Source organism: Trichoderma breve, chromosome 4 (genome assembly GCF_028502605.1).
Source record: "Trichoderma breve strain T069 chromosome 4, whole genome shotgun sequence".
Taxonomy (NCBI): Eukaryota; Fungi; Ascomycota; class Sordariomycetes; order Hypocreales; family Hypocreaceae; genus Trichoderma; species Trichoderma breve.
The window spans coordinates 51,456-70,592 of NC_079235.1; the positions used below are offsets into that span (position 1 = coordinate 51,456).

Consider the following 19,137-nt stretch of genomic DNA (forward strand, 5'->3'; position numbering starts at 1 on the left):
CTCAATTATTCCTATCATTTGAGTCAAATGTGGTTCCGTCCATCTTCCGCATGTCAAAGAATATGCTTAACAGACTAACAGTAGCATATCCATCTATCAAACTTTGAACCCAAGACATCATGACGCCTCGATCCTGCTCAGATACTACTATGCCCGCAAATCGGAAGACTTTAATACACGCCAGACGAAATCGCCAAGCTCGGAAATATGGGTTCGCGTGTGGTAATTGTAGGCGCCGCAAGGCTAGATGTGATGGGAATCAACCAAGCTGCGATCGATGCCTGGAGAACAAAGACATATGTCTTTACAACAAGTTAAGATTATACCCAATTGAGATAGTTACGGCCAAAACTTACAGCTCTTCTCAAGGGCTCCGTCAATAACATATGCTGTGGCGATGCAAGAGCGACTGGAGGCTCTTGAAAAGACATTACAGAGACTGAGAAATGCCACCGACCTCGAGCGCTCCAAATTACTGGAAGAGCATTTTAACAGTGATATAACGAGTCATGAAAATACAAACGTTTCAGGCCACAATGCTCTGCCTGTGGTTGAACGGAATACAGAAGTCTGCACTTCGGCAGATGATGATTTAGCAAATTTATTGGACGAAACCACCGTTACGAAGAATGGGCAGATAGATTTCTTCGGACCAACAAGCCACTACCACGTGCAACGAGAGAAGGGCGTACGAATCCCCAGTCGGCTCTCTGTGAGCAGGGAAACGGACATCTTGTACAGCTCTCTGACCATTCGTGGTATGCCAAATGCGGCATGCGCACCAGCGACTCGCCCGCGAGATGACTTGCGATCTGCCCTGTCACCAGAAATTCCAGAACCCTTAGTGGACGAGCTACTAGATGTGTATTGGTGTTGGCCACACCATTTCCATCTCGTTCTATGCCGAAAGATCTTCATGAGTTAGTGAACCGCAAAAGATACCAATTATCAGATTACTGACAATACATAGGAGATTTAAGCATTTCTGGACCATTTGTGACAGTATTCCTTCTAAACTGCACATTATCTCAGGCAGCTCGGTTTTCGGACAGGCCTAATGCTCCAGAATCAAGTACTTTTTTTGCCAAGAAGGCACTAGAATGCCTACCCGAAGAACTAGAGAGAGGATCTTCAATCCCAACACTACAGGGCCTGCTGATCCTATCAGCTAGAGAATGTACATACGGTCGAACTTCTCAAGGTTGGATATATTCTGGAATGGCATTTCGAATGATGCGCGATCTTGGCATCCATATTCACCCTCACTTGCTGAATCATCGCCTCGGAGGCCAACTCACCGCAGATGTTTTGGCATTACGGCAACAAATCTTCTGGAGTTGCTACACATGGGATAAAGCTATCAGCATGTGCCTGGGACGCCCACCGATGATTCATGAAAGGCAAGAGGTACCGACTCCAGATGCTTGGCCCGATGGTGAAGAAATGGATAATGATCCCTGGTGTCCTCTTTTACCAACTCCTCTCCCCCCCAACATAAGTCTGGCTCAAAAGTCGAATACTGCAACAAGATTTTCGGCTTATTGTCATCTATCTGTAATGATGAATGAGATTCTCGATACTTTGTACGCGCGCGTTCACACGGATCAAGAACTGCTGGATGGATATTTCGAACATACCATCAAAAAGCTTACCAGCTGGGCTGAATCCCTTCCAACTGACATATACTTGCAAGAAAGCACAAGGATAACATCTTGCCCCCCCTTACATATCCTCCTGTTCAACATGGTATATCAGGCTACTATTGCCTTGTTGTGTCGCCCATTCCGTGCTCTGGACATCAATGCAAAAGATGCAGCTACAAAAGCTGCTCAAATGATCGATCACCTTGCGACACTCCATATTCGCCGATTCGGCTTTCGAGTTCTAACCTACTTAGAAACATATACAATCTTCGTCGGAGCCACAGTTAATCTCTTGGACCTAAAAGAAGGAAATGAAGCAGAAGCAGAAGCCGCCAAAGCACGCTTGGCTTTTAACATTGCAATCCTTCGCAGCTCCCGGAGCACAATGTCAACTATTCAGAGTGCCGAAGTAATTGAACAGGCCCTAGCGGCCGATAATAGTTGTAAACCGACCATGATTACAAGCTGCACAGAACAGTTCCATCAAGACCCACCATCATCCCACTTGATCCAAGAAACGAATCCAGAGGTACAACCGGCAGGTATGGACGAAGCGTATAGGTCTATGTTTGTATCCCAGGATCAACAGTTTAGACCGATGAGTAACCAGAAAGACCTGGAAGAATTTAATGTCTTTTATAATCTGGATCTGGAAGAGGTAAGCCTTGAGCGGATGCTAGGATCTAACACCTTGGGTGATATACAAAACTTCCTCGCGGAGGTCGACTCAAGTGTCATAGCAGGCAATTGTGATTTAAATCACGACGGATAATTGTAGCGGGATATATGGGGCTTTAAGTTGAATATAATTAAGTAGCAGTAGCAATTGCTGTCACTTGGTGGAAGCCACGGTAATTTCGGCATTGTTCCGCTCAGAAATTGGATAGCGCTAACTCGTTTCAATTTGTCTGCCAGGATAGATACGAGATTCCGGCGCACTAATAGAAACTCTCGGTATGTTGCCGTGATACTCTATGCTGAATAAGTTCGAGTGAAGTATAATGATATGATATCTAAACGGAGATCTGGTCGTTGATAATGCCCGTCAGCGAGAGGAGGCTCCTAATGTGCCACGCTAGTCTACATCTCAAGAACATATATTGGGGAAGATTTTATATCAGCCAGACTCCAGCCCAATTGTATGCCCTTGTCAAATAAATGTGCTCATTTAAGCAAAAGATACTCAATTCATTAACCAACGATTGTCTTCCAATGGACCTTCCAATTCTTAGCTACCAGGACACCCTGGAGAGGCTCCCACCCCCCGTTCTAGAAACAGATTTAGCCGAGAGAATTAACTACCAGGTCCAAGGACGGCATTTAGGAACATTGGTTATTCTCGATGATGATCCGACAGGTACTCAAACGTGTCACGGCATTAAAGTCCTCACCACTTGGGATTTGGATATTCTAGTAGATGAATTTCAGTCCCACCCTTCAGGCTTTTTTATCTTGACCAACTCCCGCGCATTGCCATCCGGCGAAGCTTGCGCCCTCGTTCGTCAAATTTGTAAATCAGTTCAGCAAGCAGCTTACATCGCGAAGAAAACCTTTGAGATTGTTCTGCGTGGAGACTCGACTCTTCGAGGGCATTTCCCTAGCGAACTCGACGCGGTGGAGGATATTATCGGCAAAGCTGATCTCTGGATTTTTGCCCCCTTTTTTTCTCAAGGGCATCGTGTGACTATCGATGACGTCCATTACATTACGGATATACAGTCAGACAAGTTGATCCCCGTAGCCAGGACTCCCTTTGCGGGTGACGCCACGTTCGGTTATCGGAATTCAAACCTCAAAGACTACGTGCTGGAAAAGTCAGGAGGCCAGATAGCGACAAGTGCTATATTTTCAATCTCATTACAAGATTTGCGACTATCAGGTGTGTCAGGCGTGACACAAAAGTTGCTTAGTATGCCACCCCGGTCTGTTGTTATTGTGAATGCAGTGGCCGACGCAGATATGGGGATCTTTGTTCAGGGTTTGCTTGGAGGTAAGCTACACCAGCTCTATTCACACTGCAACATCGTTTCCAAGCTAAATATCTACCAGCGAAGGCCGTCGGAAGAAAGTGCACTTACCGCACAGCCGCGTCATTCGTCTCAACGCGCCTAGGAATCCAGCCAACTCCGCCAATCGGTATTCAACAATTCCCGAGAGATGCTTCTTCTAGCAGCACTGGCGGGCTAATTTTCGCTGGATCCTATGTACCTACCACTACCAGGCAGCTGACATCCCTCATCGATGGACGCGGGCCATTGCTTGCCACTGTAACCTTGGACGCGGAACAATTGCTTGCGGACAATGAGCGTGCACGACACGCCATTCTTCATGCTGTTCGTTCTGTTAATCATCACATAGCCAATGGAGAAGACACCCTGGTAATGACGAGCCGGAAATTAATTGTTGGCGATGACGGTCATGCGAGTTTAAATATCGGAGGTATAATCGCCGAAGCTTTAGTGGCAGTCTTATCTGCATTAGAGACAAGGCCGCGATATATTATTGCCAAGGGAGGGATAACTTCCTCCGATGCTGCGACAAAAGGGTTGCGTATACGACGTGCCAAAATTCTGGGGCAAGCAGCTCCAGGAATACCACTATGGAAATGTGATGAACCTGGCTCCAAATTTCCTAACCTACCCTTTGTCGTTTTCCCGGGAAACGTTGGCTCGGATACAACACTTAGAGATTTGGTTGCTGATTGGGCTAGAGAGCTTTAGCTTGTACTGTTTATGAAACTTGATTGTAGCACCTTCTTGAAGAACACATCCTGCGACATATCTCGCACCAAGCTATGCAGCCAACATATAAAATCACATATTCGTCTGTTTGGGGGTCGGTAATATTTCTGCAAATTATAGTCAATTATATCAGCCCGTTCTATTACATGAGAAATAGAGGTACAAAAAGTTCCAGTGCTTATATCTCGAACTACCTGGCTGTAACTACAAATGCTTTTTCAAGAACTCGAGCTGAATTGCAATATTTTCCTCAAAGGACTCAAATCGGTATGGGCCAAAATGGCCACAGTTCTTCAAAATATGGAGCTGCTTGGGTTCGCGAGCCTTTGCAAAAGCCTGCAGCTGATGCGATGTAAGAACACTGACGTCGTTGTCTCCTAGCACCATCAAGAACGGCGTTGGTGCTATACGATGAATATATTGTATAGGCTCAAACCGAAGCATTCTCAGAAGAGTCATGGTGGTAATTTTGTTTTGCCAATTGCCGCCTTGTGCATTACTATCCTGGAAGTATTGATATGCCACTGCATCCGAAAGCAGGACCTTTGCTGTCCCTGCTTCTGCTTCTTCAAGAGTTGAAGCAACAAGGTGAGTAAGTGGCCACTCTTCTCCGGCACATACGCGTGCGCGGTCTTGAAGAACCTCATCGAGGAAATTCATGTGTGTTTCAAATTGCAGTTCACCCGAAACAAAGGGCGCTTGAATAATTATTGCTTTAATGCGATGGTCGATCGCTGCGGCAGTCACGGCCACTCCTCCAGAGTAACTAGATCCCCAGTAGGCGACACGGTTAGGATCCACTTCTCGAAGAGATGCCACATAGTTAAAAGCGTCAAGATAATCATCCTGTGCTTTAACTGGGTCAGAATCATATCTCTGCCCATGGCTCTCTCCAAATCCTCGAGGGTCGTATAGTAGTGCATGGATGCCGGCTTCTTGAAATGCCATAGCAAACCTATCGACAAAATGCTCCTTCAATGCCGTAAGCTATAAACGGACCAAAGTTAGCAGTAGCATTGCATCGGCTATAAAACTAGGGCAGTGGAGGCTATACTGCGTCCAGGATAGACATACGCCGGGAGTCATGATGACGCATGGGCCATTCTTGTCACTAGCAGGGAAAAACCATCCTTTGAGAGTAATACCGTCGACTGTGGGAAACGCTACGTCTCTGCGATTAAGTGACATTGTGATACCGGTTGACAGTTTAAAAGTGTAGATCAAAAGATGGCGATGGCTTAAAGACAGCAGGTGAGATTCTAAACAGGTATAGAGTGTAGCGTTTACAATTATATACTTTGACCAAGCTATTATACAAGATGCTAGTGTCATGTTAACATGGCTACACTCCAAATAGTTTAAGTGCCGTGGTTTGAAGCCGAAACCACTCTAACAGGCAACAATAGAATGCCACCTGTACACAGCATTCAGAGAAGTGCGTATTGAGATAAATGCCGTGGTCTCTTGCCGTCGCCAAAGACGGATTTGTTTCAAAAGTTTGCTCCATGGAGTGACAAAATTACATCACTGACCACGATGCTCTCACAGAAAAGCTGCATGTGATTTATACTGGATGCTCACAATATTCCATCAATTTTATTTGTTTTTTTATCAGCTAACATACCGCGCAATTGTGGTGTCTCTTTAGTTACGCTATGCATTACAACCGAACCGTCTTCTATGCATAATACAAGACGGAGCTGAAATCTTCACGCAATTAAAAGAGTGAAGCTGTTGAGCTGAGCAACGCTTTGACTACCGTTACGGAACTCTCGGTCAATATCCTTAACTATTCAAGAGACTTGTACAACATAGTGGGTTCCCCTCGGAGAGATGCTGCAACGCCTCTCTGGGGCTAATTTAAGACCACGGCATTGCGGCAATACAGATTTGATAGAGCATTTGTATACGAGGCTCTGCCACAACTATAGGATATGCCTGTTTACCACATCGGTGAGTATAACCCTTGATGGGTAGCAGTGCCCGCGGCTGACAACCCTCCAATTTTAGTACTTTTTCGCCTAAAGTCAGGCATTACGCGAGCTCAAATTTCGCAATGGAGCAACCTAGCTCAAGGAATGGTTGGCAAGATTCCAGGTCTCATTACTCTCTCCGCCAATCCGCCTGTGCCATTCAGCGCATTTCGTTCAAAGGGCTTTGATATGGGAATTGTGGCGGTTTTAGAATCTTCTGAACACCTAGTTTCCTATGCTACGCACCCAGCCCATCTTGCGTTTGTCTGGTATAATCGATTCTTCGCTTCAGGAGCTAATCAGAGTCCACAGAGTCCACACAATGAGGGAGGAATTATGTGAAGATACTTTGGCATATGATCTTGAGTTTTAGCCTTTTTTTCTCGGCTTGAAACGACTCCTTTTCTCCTGAAAATAGATTGAGAGCTACAGTGGACGTAACAGTACATGTATTCATTTCCCCTGTGTGGACTTCGCCTCATAAATTAAAGTGAAAATCTCAATATCTCAGTGACTTGCGCCGAGTAAAAGCAAATCTTTAGTTTAAAGAAGATCGATATCTAGTCGGAAATGCGTCGAATGTTATATAGTTCAATAGGGTAGATAACTAGGATTGTTGAGTTGTTCACGAATCAACCTATATTAGGCTACTATAATATGCAACATACTTGATCATCAACTCAGGAGACTAGAGCTATAACAAGGTATAATCCAGGGTGGGATCTTGTTGGCTGTAGACTACCCGGGGGTTTATTCCATGGTGTCATTGCTATTATTGCAGTACAAGTTACTGATTTGCAAACATAATAATCGCAGATTAGTATCCCGAGGATAATTTCTTGCAACAATGTATGAAGATAATTCGGCGCGGTAAGATAGCCAACTCCTATCTCCGGTGGCGAATCTTTTGTCTATGTGTGAGCTCATGGAAAGCCTGTCATCCGGCATCTCTCCGATGAGTTTGGCATTATGTGGCCTACTCATGATAACTGCCCCACTCACAGTCTTTTACCCAATAATAGTAATTTCCAATTTGATGCAGCAATGTCATAGGCAAGCAGACGCTTAAATGAATCGTGATCTGCAGTGTGAGGCAAAACTGGTCTGGTATCTTATTCGTGTGGAATTTCGTCCAAACTGGTCACAAATTCCAAAGAACTATTCGTCATGCTGGCATCTAATGAAGCCGATAGAGCTTTTGAATGGCTATTGCCATTTTATATCCGACGATTTGAGTCTGAAAGTCCTCGGCTTAACACTCCCTTACGCAAATGCCTGCGGTTGCTGGCAGCTCAGCATGCACTGCAGTTCAGAGTACGTCCGTATATCGGATCGCTATGTCATCATTAATAAATACCATGCGTTAATTATTGGTTAGCAAGATAATGTTGGGAACATCTACTTAAGCAGCCCTGGCCGTGACCCGCAACTGCCGCCGATAGGTATATGTTTCCATCTTGATGATTCCAAGTCCCCAGGGACATTTGAAGGGGCTCTTCGAGCATTCTTCGCCCTACAGTCTTCCAGTTTGATGTGCGGGGTTTTTTTAACCGGATGGTCCTCTTTATATGAAAAAGGCCTGGGCCATGACATCTGGTTGGGTCGATCGGCAGCTGAAGAACTTTACTCTTCTTATCCGGATCTCAAACAATTCGCATTGATGACTGACGTTGCTGAATTCTCCATGTCTGCTACTTTTGAGATAGTCAAGTCGCGTTCTAACCCAACTCATATTCGAGGAAGCCCCGTGCTAGTACAAAAAGCACAGGAGGCCGCGAACGCTGTTAGCGATGTTTCTACTTCATCATCGGTTATCACGTCGGACTCTAGAGCTCCAGAAATTCGAATAGAAGGAGATCATGCTATTCAACTTGGTATATCAGCAGTTCAGATATACAGCGGGTATATACAGGCAATCTTCGATAATTTCGACTAGGGCTTGTCTATTGTTTGACTAATAAGAAGGAAATTGATACAGGTGATTACAGGCTGCTCTCGGAAGTTCAAATTCAGCAGTGAAATATGACCTGAATCAATTTAATGTGTCTACTATTCTCCATTGTTCTCTTTTCACACAATGTACGCTATCTATCCATCTCTCCTTCATTCAGGAATGGAAAGAAACAGCGTTAGTGTTTTGCAGCAGAGCCATTATCAAGGCTAAAATCCTCCCCATTAAATGGTTTAAGCCCGGCACTCACTCTCATACCTACCGCACATGCACTCCAATCAAGCCCTGGACCTCCTATTGTTACTGCTGTAGTTAAGTGGTTCCATGCCAGATCAACTATGGGAGTTGGAGTTGAGGTAACAGACCCAAGCCGACGGATATACGAAGCATCTTTCATTCCACCGGGCAATGTAAAGCCTGTCTTGCCGCTAAAAGCACCATCTCGTATTTTCTTCCCATAATTAAGCCATGCGGGCGTTGGGAACCATTTTTCTTTTCGGTTTTCAGCATACTATTGAGTTGAATGAAAAAGAGTAAGAGGTAGACGACTTACGAATGAAGTTATAAAAGACGTTCAGGTCGAAGTTTGTCTTCTCAGCCAGTGCGAAACTCTCTGACAGAAGCTCAATGGTGCCCAAAATACAACTATTTCCGAGTAACTTGAGTGTAGCCCCATGCGTTGTTGCATCCCCACAGTCTATCAAGTCTTTTCCAAGTGAGGGAACGAGATATTTTTTCACACTTTCTCGAGCTTCAGCGTCGCCAGACAGTACCACAAGCAACTCTGCTGACTTTGCCGCCGCGGGGGGGCCAAAAACTGGACAGGATAGAAAATACACGCCATTCTTTTGAGCTTCGGCTTGGAGCGTCTTGGAGGTTGTAGGGTATAGAGTCGAGTGATCCACGTAGATGGAGCCTTTATTCTGGATTTTGAACAGCTCTCTATAGATAGCCAACGCAACGTCATCATTGGCAAGGCATCCATGAACAATATTGCAGTTAGAGCCAATTTCGTGGAGAGAAGCTGCAATTTGGTAGTAACCCGGTGCCAAGTCCTTTGCCTTTGCGGCTGTGCGGTTCCAAACGCGAATTTGGGGGTGATGATGCCGCTCCGCGTAGGTGGCCAGATTCAAAGCCATGCTTGAACCCATGTTTCCCAGCCCTACCCACCCAAACGCTTGTCCACCGTACTCCATTTGGTATTGAAGAAACGCGTTTATGAATGATTCACAAATAAGAGGTGAAAGACTAATGATATGGAAAAGAAGAATAAATATTGGGATATGTCTTATCTCTGCTCGATTTATGTCTCCCGATTCCCATACTTGATGATTCAACAGGAACTACTTTATATTGCTTCTTTCACTTTGTTGTGGACCCGCGCCCCGTGCTCCGAAATTGTAGTCTTGGATATAGAATGCGCATCGAGGTGTATGTGAGAATATCGGATAACCTCATACGCAGCTTTAGTAAGCCGCTCTTTTGCTGCCCGGCAACTATCCGCAAGGTATCCCCACGTCGCCCGGTCCTTACGTCGGCATCTCTCCGTTCACATGGTGATGGCAAGTCATGGAGCCCATTACAGCCTAGAATCAAAGAGTGCAAGCCCCTATTCAACCTGACATGATCCGCCAATGCCAACTAACTACAGCGGTTCCCCGCGTTCCCCGCGATGCTAACCAATCGACCTTGATGGTGGCAATCGGCACGGGGACGGGTATCACTTAAAGAACTCCGATGAGCAGCTTTTCAAGTTATACCTCAATGCAGTACATGGAAGTTCACTCAACTATTTACCATTGTGCAAGTCTCTCAGATCGGAGAGACCATTTGCCGCAACAATACATATATATCTGCACCATACGTCTTTGTCCAGGCTAAGAAGCAGCCAAGCATTCGAGTCACATCTATATAACCATCTTTGCTAAGTCGCCTCACCACATCATGTCTGCTACGGATCACACAGTTACTGCTGGTGTTGAACATTTTAAGCCTACCCCAGCGGACATTGAGATACATAATCATCTGCCCGGAGATCCAACTACGGTACTGTTTAAGAATGTCAACATTCTAGATTCTACGGGCAAAAGTCCTTATCTAGGAGATGTTCTGATAGAAGGGGAGCGCATCACCAGAGTTGGTTTGGTTGAAACAGCTACCGTGCTAGGCACACTCATTGTGGATGGACAAGGGAGGAAGACGCTCATGTCGGGTCTGTGTGATGCTCACACTCACCTGAGCTGGACTGATTCTCCCACCCTGGATGGTATCGCCCGAATTCCCCTAGAAGAACACGTACTGTACACGGCTCGTTCGGCAAAGATGTATCTTGACTACGGCTTCACTATGTGCTTTGGCGCCGCATCAGCTCGACCCCGGCTCGACATCGCCATCAAGGGCGCCATCAAGCAAGGAATGATCCCGGGTCCTCGAACGCTTGCAAACGCCCAAGAAATTTCTACTACGGGTGGCGCCATTGGCCCTTCCATAACCAAGTTTGCAGACGGTGTGGATCAGATGCGTAAGGCAGTCCGCGAGTTTCTGGCACTGGGAGTCGACAACATTAAACTATCAATGACTGGAGACTACGTCCACGAACACATGGGTAGTGAAGAGACATATTTTACTCTGGCAGAAACTCGCGCAGCGGTTGAGGAAGCGCACAGCCGGGGAAAGCGCGTGTGTGCACACGCACGAAGTGCTGCGTCCGTCAAGCTCTGCGCAATGACTGGTGTAGACGTCATTTATCACGCATCTTATGTTGATGATGAGGGCATGAAGCTTCTGGAATCAATCAAGGATCGGGTCTTTGTTGCTCCCGCCATCAACTTTCCTCTCACTTCCTGCACAGGCGAAGCCATCCCCTTCGGTCTTACACCGGAGATGGCAGCAAAGAAGAAGTTGAAGGAAGAAGTGGAGATCGCCTCAAGGGCAATGATCAAGATGCGCGAGAGAGGTATTAAAATACTTCCCGGTGGTGATTACGGGTTTGCTTGGGCACCTCATGGAACATATGCGAGGGATCTTGCTCATTTTGTCAACCTTTTTGGATTCACTCCCATGGAAGCAATTATATCGGCCACTGCATGGGGAGGAGAGCTTATGGGACATCCAGACGAACTTGGGAAGATCCTACCAGGCTACTACGCGGATGTCATTCTTGTAGACGGCAACCCGTTGGAAGATATAGAGATCCTTCAAGACAAGGACCGCATTCATACCATCGTCTTAAACGGACATGTGCATAAGAATGTCACTGGCGAGGGACAGCCTCAGAGGGTTCCGAAACCGACCACCTTACCGGTAATGAATGCCGATGGGTCATTTGACTGGAAGATCAAAAGGGAAGTAGTGCAACCAATCATGAAATAGTGTTCTTACGAAGGCAAAATTGCATCGTGAGAATAAGCTTCCAATCGCGTTCTATCTCAGAGAAGACAGTGCATGAGAGAGCAAGCCATTGAACTAGCAAACATCTCAAAGGGAGAGCAAGCCTTTTTAGAAGGTGGATAGGTCAGTCGCAAGTGTTGAAGAGGAAAATGGAAACTACATGTACCCAAATTAAGAGAGGAGAAGGGCTACGTGGTTTACATTGGCTCGTTCTTCTGTGTCGCATTATAATTTGTACCATGTCAAAACCCTTTGGTCGACGAGAATATTAATAACTGTAGTTCCAACTTAACTATTAAGACTGGCAAGCCCCTTTGAATATTACTTTTCAACTCCTCATCTGAAGTGGATAACCTGAAAAAATGTTTTGAAGGCGTAGAGATGCAGAGGGCTAGGTTATCGTAAGTAGATGGCTAGAGTAGCGGACGAGCGGCTCCTTGGGGCGTTTAGCTTCAATCTACATTTAGATATGTTATTGGAGAGAATACGGCTACATCCGTGGCTATCCCCGTCCATGATCAATTGGAACGACTGGAATTCCTTTATTGCTGGATGATTTTTTTCGTTCACGGTCACTAAGAACACCGACGTCATGGTGTAACGTCGCAATAGTATCTCGTGATAATGAACTTGCTGTTTCTCAAATACCGGACTCCAAATACATCAATGATGCTTTGACTATGCTGATGTATGTTAATTGTATGACTATGTCTAGTGGTGGTGTCGGTGCTGCTGGCTTAAAGCTCACTTCGCATAATACGTAGTAGTTCTGGCTGGACTTATGAGCTCTATCTCCCTCCGCCAATGGCTTTCGCACTTGTATATCCCACCTTTTTTACTAGATCGTATGTGCTCTGTCAAGGAAGCCGGAGACTCTCCGGTACCCTGCTCATCCGCGCAAGTCCGCTCATCTCCGTGCATATGAGCCTTGCCATTGCGACTTATTCGGTATTTGCTCCGCCGCCTTTCCCCGCGCGCGACTGCGTAGGATGCCGAACGGGGACATTAAATCGGGCGATGATTTGTTTGTGATACCGGGATGTGCGGACAATACCATATCCAACGCACTGTAGCGCGAGGTTATTAATGTGCTTCAAAGCGTAGCTCGTTTGCGGCACACTTCCACCACAGGCAATTGGCTACATTAACCATCTATTTATTTGGCTAACATTTTGCTTTTCGTGGACTACCACGGGTTTACCACATATCCCTACTATCTTTCCACGAAGGGGAACGTCAACAAGAGAGAACAAAGAACATTGAAAACAACCACAAAAGGGCTTCTTCCGGGTTGAAATTAGTAGCAATGGGCTCTGAATCACCAAGATTAACTCGATATGCCGCCTTCGTGCACCTGGAGACAGGTGTTACGCAGATTGGCCACCTGGATTTGCAGGCTGGAACAGTGCAACCTCTACAGTTTCTTTCCGGCAGTCCGGTTGAGAGCCTTTTCCAGATTATTGAAGCTGGGTCCCTGCCGATAGTTGCATCCGGTTCCGCAATCCCATTGGCTTCTGCCAAGCTTCTAGCGCCTTTATCAGGCCATGACATTCTAGCTGTGGGCAAGAACTACATGGACCATGCAAAAGAGTTCAATTCTTCTGGATACGATAGTTCGGATACAGTGGACCGACCGAGTCACCCCGTGATCTTTACAAAGCGCGCAACATCTATTATTGGACATGGTGATGAGATATTTCTTCATTCGGATTTCACGAATTGTTTAGATTATGAAGGAGAAATTGGTGTAATCATCGGCAAGGCGGGTTTTAGAGTTTCGAAAGAGAACGCTATGGATTATGTATGGGGGTATACAATCATTAACGATGTTACAGCACGGGAAAAGCAAAGAGACCATAAACAATTTTTCATTGGCAAGTCAGCCGACACATTTTGTCCTATTGTAAGTGGACGGATATGAATTATGTCAATAATTATCTACTTACATGCCTTTAGGGTCCTGCTGCTGTCCCCAAAGAAGATCTGCCCTCCATCTTACGGGTCCAGACGCATGTGAACGGCGAGTTGCGACAAAACGCAACAACTGAGGACCTAATCTTCGATATTCCGACCTTGATTAGCACGATATCTGAGGGACAGACTTTGCAGCCCGGCGATGTTATCGCTTGCGGAACGGTAAGGTTCTCAATGCAGTTTTATTCTATGTTGGCTAACAAGTCTTGAAGCCTGCTGGAGTCGGCCTCGGACATACCCCTCCACTGTACCTGAAGAGCGGCGATGAGATTACCGTCACTGTCCCCGGAATTGGGACCCTTCAAAACAGGGTTTCAAGCGTCAACGAAGCGGCCAAGCCGCCAGTCTCGCAGTCAGCTTTCAAGATCAGCAATGCTTCTCGCTCACTTAATGCCAACGTGGGGTTAACCAGCATCAACGGCAAACCATTAAACTACCGACGTCTCGGTTCCGGCAAGACAAATATCGTTTTTGTTCACGGCCTTGGTGCCACCTCCGAGTTCTACTCGCCGATTATCTCCCACTTACAGCTGGAGCAGGGAGCCACACTACACCTCTTTGACTTTGAGGGTCACGGCCTGAGCCCAACGCATCCGCTCAGTGTGCTTACTATGGAGTCTTTGGCAGCCGATCTTGCAGGCGTCTTTAAGCATTCAGGTATCAGTGCATTGTGCCCGGCTACGTTGGTTGCGCATTCTATGGGCTGCATAATTGCATTGACTTTTGCACTTGCAAATCCCGGCTTGGTAAATAAGCTCTTGCTCCTTGGTCCACCACCCTCACCACTACCGGAGCAACTAAGAACAAATACCGATACGCGTGGCTATATTGCTCAAACACAAGGCATGAAAGCTGTCGTCGATGCTGTCGTGTTAAATGGCACTTCGGAAAACACGAAAAGAACAAACCCCGTAGCTGTGACAGCCGCTCGGCTGAGCTTGCTTGGACAGGAACCAACGTCCTATGCTAAGGCGTGCCGGGCGTTAGCAATGGCTACAGCTGCATTGCCGGTCGAGGCTGTAACGGCGCAGACGGTTATTTTGACGGGCACAGAGGACATTGTATCCCCTCCAGAAGTGGTAGAGGAATACTCTCGGCGTATCAAAGGATCGAAAGCTGTAGTGTTGCCAAATGTCGGGCATTGGCATACTTATGAAGATGTAACGGCGGTATCAGAGCAGCTGAAGACTTTGCTATAGATAATTTCACCAGACAATAGATAATACACTTTGCTCTCAGGCCTAGAAAGTCGTTAGATTATTGACATGTGTACAGAGGTTTCATTGTTGTTCAAGTACTAAAAGCAAATCACAAAATCACAACGTCAAGTAATGAAGTCTGGTATCATAAACAGAGTCACAAACATATCTATCTGAGTTTTAAAGCTCCTTGACTTTCATTTCCTAGAGAACCTTTTCCAAGTTTGCTCTATTATTAAACCTTTCGCACATAGAGTCCCAAAGCAGCGCAGTGCTTCTCTATATAAATGGTCACTAGTGTATTCATATCAACAAGGCTAGGCCCAAGCCAACGCTACGTGACATGAAAGACCCTACTATTACCAACTTTTCTCCACCTCCAACATACTATTGATCATATCATTCACTGTCTTCTTCCAGGGCAGAGGCTCGTTATATCCCAAAATCTCCTTGGCTCGGGAAGTGTCTATCGTAGCAATTGGGGTCACCCGCTTTACACGAGGATTTCCAAGTCGGTACTTTAATTCCGGGCGAGTCGCCGCAACATGTTCGCTCACGTCACACATTCGGAAATTACGGCCCCCAATGAGGATACGTTTCCTTCCAATCTCAGTGGTAGGTGGAGCAGTTAGAGCGAGAATATGAGCACGAGCAACGTCGCGGACGTCGACCGCAATGGGTATTGCCAAAGATGGAGGTAATTCGAGGAGCGAAGAACCCGCAAGAAGGAGGCTGTAGAACCTACCAAGCGATGGGTGAGTTCTCAGTACCTCTTTATTAATTTTTGTACCTTTCGCGAGCGGTCCGTAAATAAAAGGCGGATTGACTGTGAATAAATTATTATCTTTAGACTTGAGACTCTGGATTTGGCGTTTGATACGTACTCGTTGTAACATCTACTTCTGGGTGATCATCAGCGAACTTCCATATCTCTTGCTCAGCCAGAGATTTCGCAGCACCGTGTAGCCAAACAGGGTTTTTGTTGTGTTTGCCGCTAAGAACCTGCTCGGTCGTTGCAGAATTCCAATCTATTTGGGAGTCAGCCAATATCAGTTGGGGTGACTGAAAACTTGAGTGAATATTGACATACCTTTCTCGGTGAAGACATAATTGCTGAAACAAGCCGCAGGATCCCCCATATCTACGCACGCACTCCAACTGCTGGTAAAAACAATCCTCTTGACATTAGCTTTCGCCGCTTGGCGAGCGATATTTAATGTGCCATCAACAGTCCCTGATATCACTCTCTCTAAGTCCGTCTCACCAACATGAGGTGCAGCAGCGTGTATAACAATCTCTACGCCTCGGAGTGCATTGGTAAGGTCTCCAGTGGCAATATCAATCATCTCAACAACTTCGACACCCTCTCCAAACTGCCCCTTGGAAGAATTGATCTTGCCTGGGAAAGATGTTCTAATAGTGATATTAGCTCTGGACGAGGGAGGATTGTGGCCCATAACTTACACCCGGACCGGATAGCCAACGTCTAGGGCCTGTTCAACTATATGTGCGCCTACATAGCCTGTGGCTCCGGTGACCTATTAGAAAGCATGTTAGGCTACATACATATAATTGCCTCTTGTTGATGTTGCCTATCCTACTAGTATTAGGGGTTTGGAAGCCATTGATGAGGTTGGTATTTCTGATGAAAGAGAATGAAGGAAGTATATATTGTCAACGAGAGTTTGGTGCAGTTGGTGAAGGATATTTTGGGGAAATCATCTAGCTGTAGCAATATATATGGTTGATTGCTCGGTAGGAAGTTTAGTTCAGTAACAACTATTATTAGTAAGTTAAGCTTGTACTGTGACGTATGTCAAGAATAAGCCATCGACTTGAATTCTAGTAATTTTTGCTGATGCTTGTCTTCCCTACTATTGGTCAAGTTTCAGCTATACAGTATTGTTGTACAACATTTGGGCGATAGTAACACAAGGAGAATAATTACTAACCATTTACCTGCGTTATACTCTGCCAAGCCCTTCAAATTCAGTCCAACTACTCCGCCTTTTGATACGGCCAATTAACCTTTTTCGATAAGAGACATGACTTACTCCTCGAGTCAGATAAGTCCCTGCCGTACAACGTAATACGTTGAAATACCTACTAGCCACCGTTTCACAGAATTGTCGTTCCATTTGCTAGAGTAAGATAACTTACGTTCTGCATACGTAATAGAGTTATCATAATCACCGTTGTTCTAAGGATTGAGATATTTGACGCTCCGAGTTTGAAGAGCTTTCAGATGTATTTAAGATCTGCAACAGAAGTTTCGAGGAAAGACAGTGATACGTGGAGGATCGAGCATTGTTTTGAGATAAGGAAGAAATATTTCCATGTGAGTCGATAAGAGGAGACCAGGAGTAGAATTCCATATTCAAGTATGGTAACTCTACTTGTTGGCACGTCGATTGATGGCTAAGAGATCATGGAAAATCTCTGCAGAAACTCAATAATTATCCAATAAACCTAACAGTTGCAAGTCTCAATACCCAGGTACTGAGACAAAAATGGCGAGGCCATCAATAATTATCAGATAAATTATCCGTAACTCCGTAACTTATATCGTCACAGATACTACACTATGGCTTCAGTAAGCCCAATACATCGCGCCCCAGCAGTCGCAGCCCATCCCTTGCAAACGAAGCTGCACTGCCTCTCACCCGTAGCTCCCACTGCAGCTCCTCTATTCTTGCAGTACACCACGTCTTGTCTTCTTCATCCACACCGGGTCTTGATCCAAGAAGATTAATAAGCGCCCCAATTTCTGCCACCTGGTATGCGGCTGCGCTTCCCCAGAAAGAAGCTGTGTGCTCTGGTCGTAAGGCGCACAGGAAGTCGATGCCCGCTTGCACTTTGGCTTTGCCAGTTTGAACAAGCACATTGCGTAGTGATTGCGGCATATCGGGCGTCATAGAGCGGACCAGCGCGCGGTAAAGGGCAATTTCGACCGCAACGTAAGCCAGGTGGAGAGCACCAACGGCACAGAGCTCGCGCGTGGTGCTGGTGTTATCAAGCAAGAGATGCTGCGGCAGCGCAGCGTACCACTCGCGGATCTTCAGACCCATTGGCTTGGCCAATGCTACCATTTCCACGATGCTCATCTGCTCAAGAGTGCCTCCACGCCTCCACGCAGCAGCGCTGTAGAAGGTTACCGAAATCTCGCTCAGCATCTGGGCTAGTTCTGCCTGTCGAAGAAACACTTCCCAGCCGACAGAAATCGCGGTATGCTGCTGTCCATTGACTCCGGGATGCAGCTCCGGATAGTCAGAATCCGTACACGATACAACGGCCCAGTCGGATTGATGGATGAGAAACGGCCGTCCGTCGATGTACGAACCCCAACGATCCTGTGTATAAAGCGCCCAGGCCAAGCGTCGGCGCAGTCCTATTTCCCACCTAGGAATCGACCAAGAGCTACAGTCAAGGTGAATGCCAAGGTCTTGCGCTACGGCGACCAATTGAGCAGTCAGCATACGATTGGTCGCAAAGATATGCGCGAGGCCACTCTGTGCAGCACGGCGACTGCGATGGAGGAGCAGAAGCCCAGCCTCGAGAGTGCTCAGCTTGGGTCGACGCATGTCATTTGCAATAGTTCTCATTGCCAGTTCCTCGAGTGCTTTGGCATCGGGCAGGGAATTTTCCTCGCTAGCAAGGCAAGAATCGTACAGTTGCCAATCCAGTGCGATCAGATAGACGGCTGCCAATAGAGAAGGGGCAAAGTGATGATGTGAAGCGCGGTATTTTGTGATGAATACATCTTTATGCAAGATGGGAAAACTAGGGTGGACGATTCGAAAGTACAAATCGACGAGTGTTGATCCCCACGGCCGAGCAATCGCCTCGATGGCGTCAACATCTGCGATGCGCTGTGCTTCTGAGGCGGATACCTCATCTGCGTGGACAAGGAACACAGTTCTGTCGTCCAGACGGCGTTTCTTGGACGCTTTAGATGGAGCTGTACCAGCAGCTGGGAGTCGGAGGTCCGTCAAGCCGATGTACTCTGCATGGGTCGTGAGATCCAATCCCAGAGTGTTGCTCAACACCGCCGGGTCTGGCTGAGCAATCGTTTTTGCGTAGGGGTCCGAAGCCGACAATGCCACATCATCTGTAGCCTGTTCAGCTCCCTTCCGAGAATGCGCTGGTGAGCTGGCTGAGCTAGGTGGCGATGCGGCCAAGTAAACAGGCTGGACAAGATCGATTTCCTGCTCCTCCTCTTGCTGCTGCTGTTCATGCTGCGTTGTCATAGACGCATTGCGAGTACGT

At 46.5% G+C, this 19,137-nt stretch overlaps 8 protein-coding genes across 8 annotated transcripts; 4 read left to right on the plus strand and 4 right to left on the minus strand.

Annotated features, from left to right (window-relative positions):
• Positions 1–397: 397 nt before the first annotated feature.
• On the plus strand, positions 398–2,415 carry T069G_06303 (fungal specific transcription factor domain-containing protein; the record flags this gene model as incomplete). Its single annotated transcript, XM_056173513.1, has 2 exons — positions 398–920; positions 971–2,415. 2 exons carry the CDS (start codon positions 398–400, stop codon positions 2,413–2,415), a joined length of 1,968 nt encoding a protein of 655 aa, XP_056027092.1.
• A 440-nt stretch (positions 2,416–2,855) lies between these two features.
• On the plus strand, positions 2,856–4,363 carry T069G_06304 (putative nucleotide-binding of sugar-metabolising enzyme domain-containing protein; the record flags this gene model as incomplete). Its single annotated transcript, XM_056173514.1, has 2 exons — positions 2,856–3,633; positions 3,693–4,363. The coding sequence occupies 2 exons, from the start codon at positions 2,856–2,858 to the stop codon at positions 4,361–4,363; spliced, it is 1,449 nt and encodes a 482-aa protein (XP_056027093.1).
• A 225-nt stretch (positions 4,364–4,588) lies between these two features.
• On the minus strand, positions 4,589–5,572 carry T069G_06305 (serine aminopeptidase, s33 domain-containing protein; the record flags this gene model as incomplete). Its single annotated transcript, XM_056173515.1, has 2 exons — positions 4,589–5,371; positions 5,459–5,572. The coding sequence occupies 2 exons, from the start codon at positions 5,570–5,572 to the stop codon at positions 4,589–4,591; spliced, it is 897 nt and encodes a 298-aa protein (XP_056027094.1).
• Positions 5,573–8,486: 2,914 nt separating this feature from the next.
• On the minus strand, positions 8,487–9,504 carry T069G_06306 (NAD binding domain of 6-phosphogluconate dehydrogenase domain-containing protein; the record flags this gene model as incomplete). Its single annotated transcript, XM_056173516.1, has 2 exons — positions 8,487–8,800; positions 8,862–9,504. 2 exons carry the CDS (start codon positions 9,502–9,504, stop codon positions 8,487–8,489), a joined length of 957 nt encoding a protein of 318 aa, XP_056027095.1.
• Positions 9,505–10,252: 748 nt separating this feature from the next.
• T069G_06307 (amidohydrolase family domain-containing protein) lies at positions 10,253–11,680 on the plus strand (the record flags this gene model as incomplete). The annotated part of the gene is made up of 1 exon (XM_056173517.1): positions 10,253–11,680. The coding sequence occupies one exon, from the start codon at positions 10,253–10,255 to the stop codon at positions 11,678–11,680; it is 1,428 nt and encodes a 475-aa protein (XP_056027096.1).
• A 1,324-nt stretch (positions 11,681–13,004) lies between these two features.
• On the plus strand, positions 13,005–14,871 carry T069G_06308 (fumarylacetoacetate (FAA) hydrolase family domain-containing protein; the record flags this gene model as incomplete). The annotated part of the gene is made up of 5 exons (XM_056173518.1): positions 13,005–13,191; positions 13,255–13,383; positions 13,426–13,601; positions 13,655–13,834; positions 13,885–14,871. 5 exons carry the CDS (start codon positions 13,005–13,007, stop codon positions 14,869–14,871), a joined length of 1,659 nt encoding a protein of 552 aa, XP_056027097.1.
• A 235-nt stretch (positions 14,872–15,106) lies between these two features.
• T069G_06309 (NAD dependent epimerase/dehydratase family domain-containing protein) lies at positions 15,107–16,496 on the minus strand (the record flags this gene model as incomplete). The annotated part of the gene is made up of 7 exons (XM_056173519.1): positions 15,107–15,150; positions 15,260–15,362; positions 15,417–15,697; positions 15,756–15,899; positions 15,962–16,284; positions 16,336–16,409; positions 16,473–16,496. The coding sequence occupies 7 exons, from the start codon at positions 16,494–16,496 to the stop codon at positions 15,107–15,109; spliced, it is 993 nt and encodes a 330-aa protein (XP_056027098.1).
• A 957-nt stretch (positions 16,497–17,453) lies between these two features.
• Positions 17,454–19,118, minus strand: T069G_06310 (fungal specific transcription factor domain-containing protein; the record flags this gene model as incomplete). Its single annotated transcript, XM_056173520.1, has 1 exon — positions 17,454–19,118. The coding sequence occupies one exon, from the start codon at positions 19,116–19,118 to the stop codon at positions 17,454–17,456; it is 1,665 nt and encodes a 554-aa protein (XP_056027099.1).
• Positions 19,119–19,137: the final 19 nt, after the last annotated feature.